Source organism: Aulonocara sp. 'chitande type north' Nkhata Bay, linkage group LG1 (genome assembly GCF_057382095.1).
Source record: "Aulonocara sp. 'chitande type north' Nkhata Bay isolate Kocher_YH1m ecotype deep benthic linkage group LG1, A_spYH_male_GT1.1, whole genome shotgun sequence".
NCBI lineage: Eukaryota > Metazoa > Chordata > Actinopteri > Cichliformes > Cichlidae > Aulonocara > Aulonocara sp. 'chitande type north' Nkhata Bay.
The window spans coordinates 41597494-41611741 of NC_141344.1; the positions used below are offsets into that span (position 1 = coordinate 41597494).

The window sequence follows — 14248 nt, forward strand, 5'->3', positions numbered from 1 at the left end:
CAGATTAATGCAATAACAAATTGTGCTTTGTTCTCAGATGGACAGCAAACGGACAGTGGTAGATGAGATGAGGAGAGTGAAGGAGGAAGAGAGGCAAAGAGCGAGTCACAGGCAGAGCCTCGTTTATTTCCCACTTTTTTAAAAATCTGTTGCCTCGTGGATCCAAGCGCTGTCACAGATCTTTGCATTTAATTATTATCCCATAACACTTGTTTAATCAGCTACCAGCTCTCCTTTGGAGATTTTAACGTCTACAGTCTCAGCCCCCCAGCACCATCAGCAACAACCCATCAACAGCAACACTGAACCCCATGAGGTAAAACAGGGACTTCTTTTGCTTTGCATTGTCCCCTCCTGATGACGATCATATTCTTTGGTGTTGTTCTGAGCTCGTTGGTAACCTCAATAATTTAGAAACTGCACTTTGTGTTTACTTGTGTTATCTTTTTCCAATATTTAAATTTGTTTGATGATCTGTGTCTCTAACTTTTATTATGAAAGGTATGAAGAGGAAGTGACCTCTTTTGCGCGACACGGTCGCGTGCTCGAATGATTCATCTGGCTTCCGCCAACACGTCATCGTAAATAACCATCTACATTTTGTTTTAAAGAAGCTCTTTGGAAAAGAAAGCAGTTACGAGCTAACAGAAGCCTGTACGCGACGCTGTCTGAGACGGTCAGCTCGTCTGAGTGTGGAATGGATGATGTAACGATCGAAGACGATGATTCCACTTTCCATGTGAAGAAGCCACCCTTAAAAAACCAAGACTTGAGTTCCCTGAGCCTGACTGGTAAGCGTGTACGTTTAATTAACCAGCTTAAATGATAAAGAATATAGGAATACAGTTACTAACGTTCGTAAGACGTATCTGTCTGTAGCTCATGTTAAGGTGGGATGAAGGCGACATGTTGAGCTGTACATAAACCCGCAAACATTTAGTATTTTATTCTTTTAAGATTGTATTTATTGAAAAAATGTTGTTTCCATCGTTTCGTTGTTAAAATGTCACAGCTACTTAGATTATTGTTTATTTCTGTTGTAACTGAATTGCTGTAGTTGAGGAGTTCGTGGCCCATTATGGCTGGTACCTGGTGTTTGGAGCTGTGATGTTCTACCTGCTCATTCTGCACTTGAACAAGAGGAGATCAAGCCAGCGCAGCCCAACGCCACAAGCCTCACAAGGTCAGCACAACTCACTTTATATTCGTGCAGCAACCACAGTATTACAAAGATAAGAATTATATCAGCACGAAGTGCAGCTTCTCGTATCCAATGTTATGCTGCAGCAGGACAGTGAGAGCTTGTTCAACGTTTTCAGCAACAAGTCAGGCTTGTTCCTCGTGGGTGTAGGACGCTCTGTGGCAATTAACAGCTGAGTGTGACGTAGCACCTCTACGTTTGAGTCTTCAGCCAGATAAAGTGATGAAAGTTGTTACCTCCAGCTGGATAATTTACTGGTTGATCTACATTCTTGTCCTCGTGTATGGTCACAAACTCTGGGTCGTCATCAAAAGAACGAGATCTCGGATCCAAGCGGTGGAAATTTGTTTTCTTCCCACAAGGGAGGTATGGTGCTGACCACCTTTAACTGGTTCGTGCTCTGAGTTTGACGTCACACTGTGTGGCGCTTCAGTGATTTTTGTAACCCGGTGTGTTGCGCCACATCCATTGAGCGCAAATTTTTTCCGAGTTTTTTGTGATTGTCCTGAATCTCTCTGTCTAAATAACCTTACCAGTGAAATTATAGGCAGATCCCTTGTTAGTGGGCAAACTTACAAAATGAATTAGGCTTCAAATATTTTTTCCCTGACTGTAATGGTTTTACTGCCATTTTAATTAAATTCCACTACAGAAACTTGGGGATATACAAATGTATACATTTAGAGATGTAGAAAGACTTTTTAAACCACGAGGCTTTGTGGAAAACTCTTTGCAAAAAGCACTCCTCAAAGACTTCGCTTCCTATTTTGACTTCTTCTCTTCCTATAAGAGCGTGTATGTGGCGGTAATGCCTATCGTTCAGTAGAACCCTGCAGTGACTTCCTGTGCTGATGACATGATGTGGACTGGTTCTTATATAGTGCTTTCTACTCTAACTGAGCACTCAAAGTGCTTTATGCAGCCTGCCTGAGAGCAACTTGACGTTGGATCTTGCTCAAGGATATTTGACATGCAGAGTGGAACAGGCGAACCTGAACATCATAGCTGATTAAACTGTGGATTCTATTCTGTACCAGAAAATCCTGCAGAAAAACATCCAGCAATTAGTTTGTACCCTTGAGCACACTTGGGTTATTGGCAATGACCTGAAACGCGCTCACAAGACCATCTCTAAATGATTAATTTAGGAAACAAATGTGTTTTTGAAGTGGCCTGATCAAAGTCAGATTAAAATGTTTCAACATGACCTTAAACAGACTATTCATCCTCAAACTCTACAGTGTAGCTAATTTAAAAGAAAAAAATCCCCCCCAGGCGATGTCAAATATGCATTGCTGTTACTGAAAACGATCCACTGGGGTTCTTGCTGGCAAGAGTTGCACAACCATTAATTAGGTTAGGGGGCAATTACATTGTCACACTGGCTCAGGTGTGTTAGAATGTCTTGTCCTTAATCAGTTAAATCATTTACAACAGTAATGGATCACAGGCCCATTCAAAGTTCTCCAGTCCGTTCTCTTTTTGATGTATCGAATCCCGTTTAGGTTGTGGGTATCGGTCACTGTTGTTATCCAGGCTTCAAGGGTTACAACAGCTTTTTCTTAGAGAGGAATAGAATAGAATGCACTTGTTGTCACTATACAGATGTACAATGAGATCCAGAGCATCTCCAACTCAGTGCAAACATGTGGGAGAAGAAGGGGGGATGAGGTGCACATTTTGTTTGCACACAGGTGGCTGTAGGGAAGGAGTTGGTGCTGTGTTCTCTATGTAATTAAAGGGGATCTGGTGTTATATGCATTTTGTAAGTCTTTGAAAACAAATTTGGGACACATGACGTTTAAAAACCTTTTCCACATATTTCTGAATTTTTCTGTTCTCAGTTCTCTTTCCATGTTTGTTTGTCTCTGTCCTTGTAATGTACTATATGTACTATATGTACTATAGCTAGAACGTCACGCAATATTATTTGACTTGGAAGTCCTTAGACACAAGTCTGATTTTTCGGTTACTACATCTGTCTTTACGAAGTGTCTGATCTGTAGGTATATAGAAAAATCTGCCCTTGGTAACCTGTATTTCTCTTGAAGATATGTTATTAGATATGTTATTGCATCGTCCTGATTTAACTTTCGATTTCTGTTTGTTACATAAAGATCCAACACTGGTGGAAAGGAGAGAAGAGGCTATGGCAGCAGCCAGGATGAAGATGCAAGAAGAGCTTGATGCCAAAGCGTCCATCTTTAGAGAGAAACAGAAATTGGTAGAGTTTGTAAAAAAGAAAATCAAAGAAGGATGATTTTCTGTCAATATCAGATGTCAACACACTGTTTTTATTTAATTTGTGGACAGCAAGAAGAGGAGAAGAGGAGGCAGAAAATAGAGATGTGGGAGAGTATGCAGCAGGGAAAGAGTTATAAAGGAGCTCCAAAACTCTCTCAGGTAATTTTTCATCTGAAACATTTGTATTTGTGCTGCTCTGTGAAAGGGTGTGTCCTCAAGTACAGCTGTTATGATACTCGTTCATTTAACAAGTTATTTAGACAATTTCAGTAAAGCTTGTGAAGTTAAAGTATATTTACTCATGTAGCTGTTGACGTGGCCTCACATTGAAATAAAGAAGCGATCTGATTTCCCGCAGTTTCCACGCAGCCATACATCACAATGTAATTAGTTTGTTGAAGGGGTATAGCCAGGTGTCATCTCTGGCTTCTACTTCTTGTTCCAGATCGATTCCCTAGTATTTCACCTCGTAATGTAAGCTACACTTACAGTTTCCTCGAACTCATGATTTTAGAAGGTTTTTCCTGTTTAGCTACATGCACAACTGCAGGTGCAGGTGTATGTATAACTTGTACATATCGTTCTAGTGTAAATGTAAATGTGTCTGTTATTGTGTAAATATTAGGGGTGCAACGACACTCGTATCGATATTGAACCGTTCGATACAGTGCTTTCGGTTCGGTACGCATATGTATCGAACAATACAACATTTTAAATTTATTTTATCAACTTTTCTTCTGACGATGCTGTCTGTGTTGAGCGCTCAGTGGATCTGCGCTCGACTACTTCGCCAAGGCTGCACTGTCGAGCGCAGATCCACTGAGCGCAGCGCAAGCTAGCGGGACTGTCACTACCCGATCCGTACCGGAAACCCGATCGGTACCCCGCATGCGCAAATCTTACGTCACTTCCTCTCTTTGCCAACATTGCGACATTCAATATATTTGAATGGTACGGTTAGCGCCCAGTTAGCTCCTAGCATTTCTCAACAGCTCTGCCTCCTTTTCGACTGCCCGGGACATTTAAACAATGGATAATCGGTATACAAACAAATTCATGCTTTTCTCCTCAACAGAGAGCGTCCCCCGATTGAGCAACAGCGCCGTAAAATAAGAAGAATGGCGCCTAATTACAGAGTTAATAATACAGACTTTGTAACATGTCACGTGACAATTCAGCAGCCAGATGAAGTGTTTACTGACAACTGACAGTGACAGCAGACATCATCATCACTATTCCAACAATCCTCTCCACACAGACGAGCATAAACACACTCGACTATCACTAAATCAAATTTAACACATGTTTGTAATGACGCTAATTCAGTTTACAATAGGGTTAGACCGCTCGGTCAGCAGGTGGCAGTATCCTCGTACACTGGGGAGTAAACTGCCATTAAACGAACAGAAGAAGAAGAAAACCCTGCACATGCGCGGTACAGATCGGGTAGACCCGATTTGTACGGTCCGACTTTGCACATGCGCAGTAAGGATCGAGGAGTCCTGATCTGTCACTATCTTTTTATTTATCGTTTTTGTCTACATTGTATTACAATGTTTCATTATTGGAAACATTTTAAGAGATGCTTGTTATTCTTAACATCTCAACAGATACTCTGACCCGTAACTATCGTTACGGTCCGGATCGGGTAGTGACAGGAACAGAAGTTAAGCTCCTTGCAACATGGCAACTGCCTCAACGCTAGCCGAAATTGAACCTCCCCCACCCTCATTCAGATCTGGCGTTTGGAACTATTTTGGTTTTCATGTGAAAACCTGATATACTTTGAATCACCTTGTTGTTGAATTGTGCTATACAAATAAACTTGCCTTGCCTTGCCTTGATATGTTTAATATGCTGCTGAGAATATAGCCCAGAAGAAGCGTATAGTATAGCTTTTATTTTGGAAAGAGCCATTTCTCTGTAATGGACTCTTTTCCAAAGATGAGGGATTTCTCCATCAGATTTATTTTTTTATTACTTTGTTGTTTCAGCAACATTAAATTTAAAAACTGTACTTTTGAGTTAAAATATATATTTATAATTTTAATAAATAACAAATTAAAAAGGCATGAACATTTTTTTTTTGTATCGAAAAAATATCAAACCGTGACACCAAAGTATCGAACCGAACCGTGAATTTTGTGTATCGGTGCACCCCTAGTTAATACTTACGCTATTGTGTTCCTCACACACATGGAGAGATGCCAAACTGCCTTTTATTGTTCTTGTAACAGTGACAATAAAGATTTTATTCTAATATGTGTCACTGCAGACTACTGAGGAGACCAGCTCATCCCAGACGATGCTGAAACCAAAGAAGGACAAGAGGCCTTTTCGCAATGCAGGTACGTAGTAGATGAGGTAGGGTTTGTTTATATGACTGACATATGTGCTGAGGAGGCAACACAGTTACAACCCCCCCATATGCAAATGAAGCACGGCAGCTGAACAACAGGCACTAAAATAAGAAAAACAAAAATCCCTCATTTGAACTAGAGATGGACCGATCCGATATTACGTATCGGTCCGATACTGACCTAAATTACTGGATCGGATATCGGAGAGAAATAAAAAATGTAATCGATCCATTAAATATCACAAAAGCACCTCACAAAACTTGCAACACGGCGTAACTCAGCTGATAACCTTTGCACGTCAGAGCAGTGTGCTCACGTGATAGAGCGGCTGTGGCGTGCAAGACCTGTTGGCGGTCTGGTTTAGCATTTGTAGCCTCGCTACCAACCCGGCATTTCATCTCCGAGAAAGGTTTCCCAGAGAGAAGTAAAGCAAGTGTGTAAGTTCATCTCTGAATGTTTGTAAAGCATTCCCACGTTAAGCTTAACAACCGATATATGGAGCGACTGCCTCTTCTTGCTGCTACTTCAATCATGAAACTGATCAGTGATCAGCTGATCGGCTTTTCTCTTCTTTGTTTTTGGCCCACTTTGCACCAGAAAGAGGAAACCAGCGGCTGAACAACAGCAGCACGTTTAAGCTTGATAAGCTGTTGTTAGAAAGTAATATTAAATAAATTCTACACCATGATCTTTTTCTACAGCTGACATAACTGTGCAGGGGCGAATCTAGCAAAGTTTAGCCAGGGGGGCCGATAGGGCATGAACAGGGAAAAGGGGGCACAAAGACATACTTTTCTTTCTTATTCTCATTTAAAATGTCGAGCTTTTAATAAATAATTATCTGAATCTTACACCCAAAGTTTTTACCTGATGTAAAATATATAGAAGTCCATTACTGTATATAGTAACTGTTAAGTCTAATACACTCTAGTAAGCCATAGTACTTTTGGGAAGATATAATCAGTGCAGTCTGCAGTTCTGTAGAAGAAAGATGTTATATCTATTTAATTATTGTAGAAAAATAATTTATTTCTGTGCATTTTTTTTTTTACACATGCATTAAAGTAAAGTTGATTACATCGATTAAGCATCATGAGGTGAGGGGTGGTTCCCTATTTTTATTTTTTATTTTTTTTTGCTGGGAGTTTGCAACCCTATTAGTTAGGTTGTTTAATATTCCTGCTAACTACTCTTTAAAACACCAGAATAGGGAGGATGGTGCAGGTTTAAGTTTATTAGATTGATGAGTGTTGCTAACTATGAAACATTTTGGGTGCAGTGTATTTTTTGAATACAGGTATAGCAGAATAGCTTTAGTGTTTGTTTGTTTTTTAAAACTTGACTATGAACTTATACACAATGCAGCAAGATATTAAAAATTACACTATATCGGATTCATATCGGTATCGGCAGATATCCAAATTTAGGATATCGGCATCGGACATAAAAAAGTGGTATTGTGCCATCTCTAATTTGAACGTCGGGAAGTTCGGGAGAATACAAAGAAAAGGACTGGTTTTATAACAGTGTTCTGTAAATACTTCCTGTCAATGATTCATGGAATATGGTCTACATGTGGAGTCGGTGGCCTTCTATGGGTGTTGGAGAGCTGTTCGAACGATCACCAGATGTGTGACAAAAGAATCTGCTGTGATGGTAATGACACTCTGCGCTCTCTTAACGGTCTCCTACTGCAGCTATTTATCAGAGGGGTGCAGAAGGGTTAAAAAAAATTCAAGTGGTTTACAGCAGGCACTTCACTGAATTTAAATCCATGTATGTAATCCACACATTATTAGTAAAACTACTGTTAAGATGTACCAAATTTCCCCTTGTTTTTTAGGATTATTCTATTCTATTCTATTCTATTCTATTCTTCTACGTAATACATTTAACAAGTTGTGTTATTAAAGTGTTTATTTATTCATCGTCAGGATTCAGACGATTCTTTCCCATAAATGTTTGCTTGGTTATTCCCTACATTCAGGTTAAGGGGGTGTGATCATAATGAAGCTTTGATTGCACAATAAGATAAGATAACTCTTTATTATCATTGCACATTCATGCTTAGTACAGTAGTATAACGAAATGGGACAGTTGTCCCACGTCAACAAAACAGAGCACAGTAAACTTTAGATTGGATAAAAAGTGCAAATAGGTATGGCCTAATATATTAAAGAATGAATGTTTATTGCACATTATTTCCTACCAGAAAAGCCCAGGGAGGTAGCTAATCAGGTCAGCTGTTAGCATTGGTTAGGGCTATTGCCTTGTTGTAAAGGCTGTCCTTGAGTCTGTTTGTCTGTGACCTCAGCAGCCTGAATCCAGACAGCAGCAACTTAAACACCCGGTGTCCTGGGTGTGTGCAGTCCTGTAGGATGTTGCAAGCGCAGCAAGCGCTGCATAGGTCCTTTAGGGAGGGCAGAGGCTGTCCAGTGATTTTTTTGGGCCATATTAATGACCATCTCAAGTGCCTTTTTGTGTGCCATGGTGCAGCTGGAGATACAGTACAGTATGTCAGCACACTTTCAATGGCACAACAGTAGAAGACGATGAGCAGCTCCCTCTTCAGGTCCATTTTTGGAGGATTTTCAGAAATTGGAGACGCTGTTGGGCCTTCTTTAAAACCTCTCAGGTATTTGAGCTCAATTGGAGGTCGGTGTCTATGTGCACACCCAGGAACTTGAAACTGGACACGCTTTCCAAACACTTCCTGTTGATGCTGATGGGCTGTAGCACTGACTTCGTCCTTCTGAAGTCCAATACCAGGTTGTTGTCTGCGCACCAATCCAATAGCATCTGAGCCTCAGCTCTGTACGCTGTTTCGTCTCCCTCAGAGATGAGCCCCACAGCGGTGGTGTCATCTGTGAACTTAATGACTGCATTGTCTTGGTTGGGTACTGACAGAGTCATGTGTGTACGGAGTGTTCAGGAGGGGACTTAGTAAACAGCCTTGTGGAGAGCCGGTGTAAAGGCTGATGAAAGCTGAGGTCCCACTCTAACTCTCTGTACACAGGCCAAGAGAAGTTTCTGATAAAAGGAAGTCCAATATGCAGCAGTTTTACTGTCCGTCTGTATCAGTTAACGTAGAACTAAAGTCAACAAAGAGCAGCTTGTTCTTCATATGCAGATGATGTTGTTTTGTTCTTGTCAAACCCTGAGCGATCTGTTCCTGTACTCTTAGATGTGGTGAGGTCGTTTGGGGAAATCTCAGGTTATACAATTAATTGGCAGAAGAGTGAGTTTGTGGCTTTAACTTGGATGTTGATCTTTTGAAAATTTTGCCTTTTAAAATTACAGACAGATTGAAATACTTGGTGTTATTTTGCCTAAGGATCCTAAATTGATCTTTAAGTTGAATTATCTTGAACAAGTTGAAAAATTGAAAAAGGACATTGAGAAATGGAGGGCTCTCCCTATTCCCATGGTAGGTCGCATTAATGTAATCAAAATGGTTTCCCTTCCTAAATTTCTATATTTATTTTTAAACTCACCTATCTTTTTGAATAAGCAACTTTTTAAAGTGGTCGACTCAGTAGTATTACCATGTGTTTGGGGCTTTAAAGCTCACAGGATACCAAAAGTTCATCTATGTAAGTCTAAACTTACGGGTGGATTTGCTCTGCCACTGTTTCAGTTTTATTATTGGGCTGCAAACGCCAGAACTCCTGCTCACTGGCAGGAAGGGTACAGAAAGGTCATGTCTGCCGAGACCCCACCCCGGGTGGTCACAGAGAGTGGTGGGGTGGAGAATCGTTCCCTCCCTGCTCTTCTTTTTTCATCCTCTAATCCACGAACCAAGGTCAATAATTTTATAGTTTCGAACTGCGTTAAAATCTTCCGTCAGATCAAAAAAGGTTGTGCTCTACCGGACACTTCGATCCATACTCCAGCATATTGTAATCATGCATTTCCACCCTCATGTTTAGACGCCTTATTTGAGGTCTGGACACAGAAAGGTATTATTACTCTCAAAGATTTATATATTGACAGGCAGTTTGCATCATTTACTCAGTTGCAGAACAAGTTCTCTCTCCCTGCGTCACATTTTTTTCATTATTTACAGATAAGAAACTATGTTCGTCAGAGTATCCTAAATTTTCCATCTCTTCTGGGAGAGGGGTCAATTTTTGCTCTCCTTCTGAGCTCCCCGGATTCTAAAAAGTTGGTTTCTGGTTTTGTGAAAGCTTTTTCTGAGTATTTAAATTTTAAATCTGACTTTTTGAAGATGGCATGGTAGGAGGAGCTTGGTTTGCAAATAGGAGATGAGGTGTGGGAGAGGAGTCTGTGTAGGATCCATTGTTGCTCTATAAATGCAGGCATCGGTTGATTCAATTCAAAGTGCTTCACAGACGTCATTATTCAAAAACTAAACTGCACAGGATTTTTCCTTCTATCAGTCCGATATGTGATCGTTGTAAACTTGGAGAAGGCTCTCTCACTCGTTTATTTTGGACTTGTCCCAAATTGCATAACTATTGGTTGGACATTTTTAAATGTTTTTCTGGTATCTATAATCGCACATTAGAGCCGGACCCAATAACTGCATTGTTTGGATCTTCCTCTTCCCTTTTACACCTCAGCCCTGCTGCACAAACTACAGTTTTGTTCAGAATGGTAATTGCTAAGAAAACTATCTTGACTCTGTGGAAGTCGTATATTGTACCTCAGTTCAAAATGTGGCTGACAGAACTGACTGCTCTACTGCACATGGAGAGGATTAGTAGTAATTTCTTTGATGTGTGGCAGCCATTTTTAGACCATGTATTAAAGCAAAGTCCTGTTTGATCGATCACCAATAACTCAGCCTACCACCTTAGCGTTTTATTTCTGTTTATTGCCAGTGTTGAAGTAGTATTTTTGTCGTTGCAGTGTAATCTTTTGCCTTATTTGTGTGTTTTTGCCCTTGCTGCTGTGTTGTCTGTTGCTTTTTTGTCTTTTTTTTCCCTTATATCAAAAAATCTCAATAAACATACTTAAAAAAAAACAAAAACAAAGTGCAGCCTGGTGTAACGCCCTTTGTTGTTCTAGCTGGGAGATTGTGGTGTGGATCGTAGTAACAGTGGTGCCTTCAGTTGATCTGTTTGCTGTATGCGATCTGGAGTGGGTAGAGTGTTGGGTGGCAGCCAGGACATCATGTGGCGTCGGACCAGTTTCTCAAAACACTTCAATCCCAAGAAATGATTGTGTAGAAAATACTATTCCTGACCTGATAGACTCAACCTTGTTTACAAAGAAAGGAATTGATTACATACGTCAGCAAAGGCTTTCAGGGTGGTCGACTGTGGTACATTTAGAAAAGAACTCATAGTCTTAAAAATATATGCGTATATGCGACACCACAGGGGGATCTTGTGGGTGCTGCAAGATAAGTCTAATATGGCATAATGTGTTACCAGTGGTGTTCTTGGTGACTTCGGTCCCAACTGCTTTTAGATCATTAACAAGCTCCTCTTGTGCAGTTCAGGGCTGATCCACCTCCTTTTTCATGATCGTCCTCACACCATGAGCAAGGGTGCATGTAGCTCCAGACCTTGGGTTATTGATGTTTCTTCTGTTTCTGAATAATCACAGTTGTCACCAAGCTTCTTGTCGATGGACTTATATAAAAACATTCCACTGTTTAGTGATGTACTCAATAAATACAGGACTGTTTGTTAAATATGCAGTCATCCTCCGCTGGTGTGAATAAGGGTCAAAATCAGGCAGGTAAATAGTTATGCTTACTAATGAATGATCAGATAGACCTCCTTAGCCCTCATTCACTTCTGACTTTTCAGGAGATTTGTTGGATACAGATTTTGCAGCTCTTGTGGGAGGCGTCTTTTTCGAGGTTGTACAGAAAGTAGGAATCATTAAACATGAACATGTACCAGTGGGAGCTGAGGAAAGACCGTCCGCTCAGTCTGACTGTATCATGTGACGTTGTGGAAACTTTTTCAATGATGACAATATACACATTGAGTTTGAGCGGGGGAACCTGCAGTCAGCTGAGACTGAAGAAGGCAGTTGGATGATGACGAAACGTTTCTCCCAGTGATAACGTTATATCCAGAGGAACCGAGTCAACTTGGAATTTCCTTAACTGCATCAAGTCTGTGAAGGTTCTCAGTCATCCAGGTCATCGTAGTTAACTGCATCGAGACATTTCTCGTTGATATTCTCTCTATATCATTAAGAAATTAAATGAATGGAATTACCATCAAAAATTAGACTCTTTTTTTTCTTTTCTTTTTCCTTTGGAGGTGAGCACACTTGAAAAGAAGTTTGAAAGTGAACAAATGATCAAATAGTTTTTCCCTACTGGAATATTGGCTTTAAGAACAGATCAGCTGAAACACTGATTTGAAGTTTATTACAAAGCAAAAACTCAAAAAACCTCAACTCTCTGCGTTTTAGAACAAAAAGCTTAATTTTGTTTTAATGTGTTAAATGTTTCTTTTGTCTGCTTCCTTTCTTCTTTGCATGTTTTACAGATTACAATCCCCTCACTGGACAGGGAGGAGGTTCTTGTTCCTGGAGACCTGGCAGGAGAGGACCCTCATCTGGTGGATGAGGTTAAAAAAGGTTGGAGGCGCTGGACTGCTGGACCTTTGACCTCTGACATCCTGATGTACACACTGGCTGTGGAAATTAAGCTGATAATGTCACCTATCCCATGCTTTATTAGAGTTGAGAATACTTCATAGTTGTTGATCAGTTGGCATAATTGATGACATGTACCTGCACCATGTTTTATTTCTCTTCGGTGTTCACTTTCAACCCATTGTATGCTTTTAGTAGATAACTGAACTGAAAATTATTTGCTTGTCATGAAGCCATTCCTATAAACGGTTATAACCAGTAGGGTTGGCTGATGATTTTCACACAACCAGTGTATGTGTGTGTGTGCGTGTGTGGGGGGGTCTCCTTATATATTTTATTTTGTTTATACCTAAGTGTGCCACTATAGCTGAATAGTTTATATTACTCCAGGACTCTAGCTGGTGGATAAAACAGAATGAAATTGAACTTTCGGATTATATAGTTGAAAAAATTGATATATAAAAATGGAAGGAGGTTCTGTACATTGTTGTGCTCATTTGCATTATACAATAAAGAATACAGTCTGCAGGATTTTAAATGTGTTGTCTTATTAACAGTTACTGTATTATTTACATTGTGTGTAATGTGGAAACCAGTACATTGTGCTTCTCAGACACTCCACAGCATATCTTTGAAGAACTGAATGTTGTTGTTACTGAAGCAGCAGTAACACCACAGTGTTCTTAAAGACAAATGGCTGTGTGGAGTCTAAACACTGTAGTGTGAAAAGTAAAACAGCCGTTCAGGAAATGACCTTGAGCTTTTTCATTTCACACAGACAAAACACAGACAAAAGTTCATCAATGTTCGGGGTCGGGCTCTGAGCTGAGGAAGTCCTCAGGATTGAGTCAAGGTGTTTATCAGTAAGACGGCTCCGGTGTGATGTTTTTAGCTTCATCAAAGAGAACAACTGTTCACACAGGTATGTGCTGCCAAACATGGAGAGCGTCTGAGCAGCTTGGATGCGCAGCTGCGGCATTGTGTCGGGGATGAAACGTGCAAACTCGGCGGCACCCGCTCTCTCATATTTTCCCCTCAGTGTGTCATTGCACTGGAGCTCAATCGACTCCATCTGGAGGTTCGGTGGTGCGCTTTCCACATCAACTCCAAAAGGATTGGCAAGTAGTTCAAACCTGCTTCTTCGAGCTTCAAAGTCAGCAGATCGGCGTCGGAACTCGGCGGCAAGTATGTTGAGCGGTAGAGCGCTTCTCTTTCGTGGTCTGGCAGCTGGGGAAGTGGCTCAAGGTTTCTTTCTGCGTCTCCCACAGACTCAGCTTGGTTTGAAACGCCGTCACCGTACTGCACATATCAGAGATGACACGCCCCCGTCCCTGCAGTTGCAGGTTCATCACGTTCAGATGGCTTGTGATGTCGCACAGAAACGCCATTTCACACATAAATGTTTCATCTCAAAGCTCTGTTGTGTCTTTCCTTTTGCTTTCCATGAACAGACAGATCTCCTCACGAAGCTCGAAACATCTTTGCAGCACCTTTCCCTGGCTTAGCCATCGCACATCTGTGTGATAGGGCAAGTCACCATGCTCTGTATCTAACGCTCCCAGAAATGCCCTGAACTGGCGGTGATTTAAACTTCTGATGAAGTTAACTGCGCGCGTTATGATGGTCATTACATGTCACATAACGACTCCTGGTGTATTATGCAGTGATAAGCTGTCAGCTCCTCTGTGACATTTTCCATCTGCAAATTCGTAGCCAGTGCACTGACACTGAGCCATTGACCTCTCAGGTTATGTCTACCACTGGTTCAGAGACCGCATCACATAATGAGCCACATACAGTGGGGCAAAAAAGTATTTAGTCAGCCACCGATTGTGCAAGTTCCCCCACCTAAAATGAT

General features: G+C 40.9%; 1 protein-coding gene across 1 annotated transcript; it reads left to right on the top strand.

Moving 5' to 3' along the window:
* Positions 1-523: 523 nt before the first annotated feature.
* On the top strand, positions 524-12921 carry selenos (selenoprotein S). Its single transcript, XM_086296732.1, has 6 exons — positions 524-791; positions 1058-1183; positions 3319-3425; positions 3515-3604; positions 5721-5793; positions 12282-12921. Exons 1-6 carry the CDS (start codon positions 698-700, stop codon positions 12365-12367), a joined length of 576 nt encoding a protein of 191 aa, XP_086152858.1. The 5' UTR covers positions 524-697; the 3' UTR covers positions 12368-12921.
* The last annotated feature ends 1327 nt before the right edge of the window (positions 12922-14248 follow it).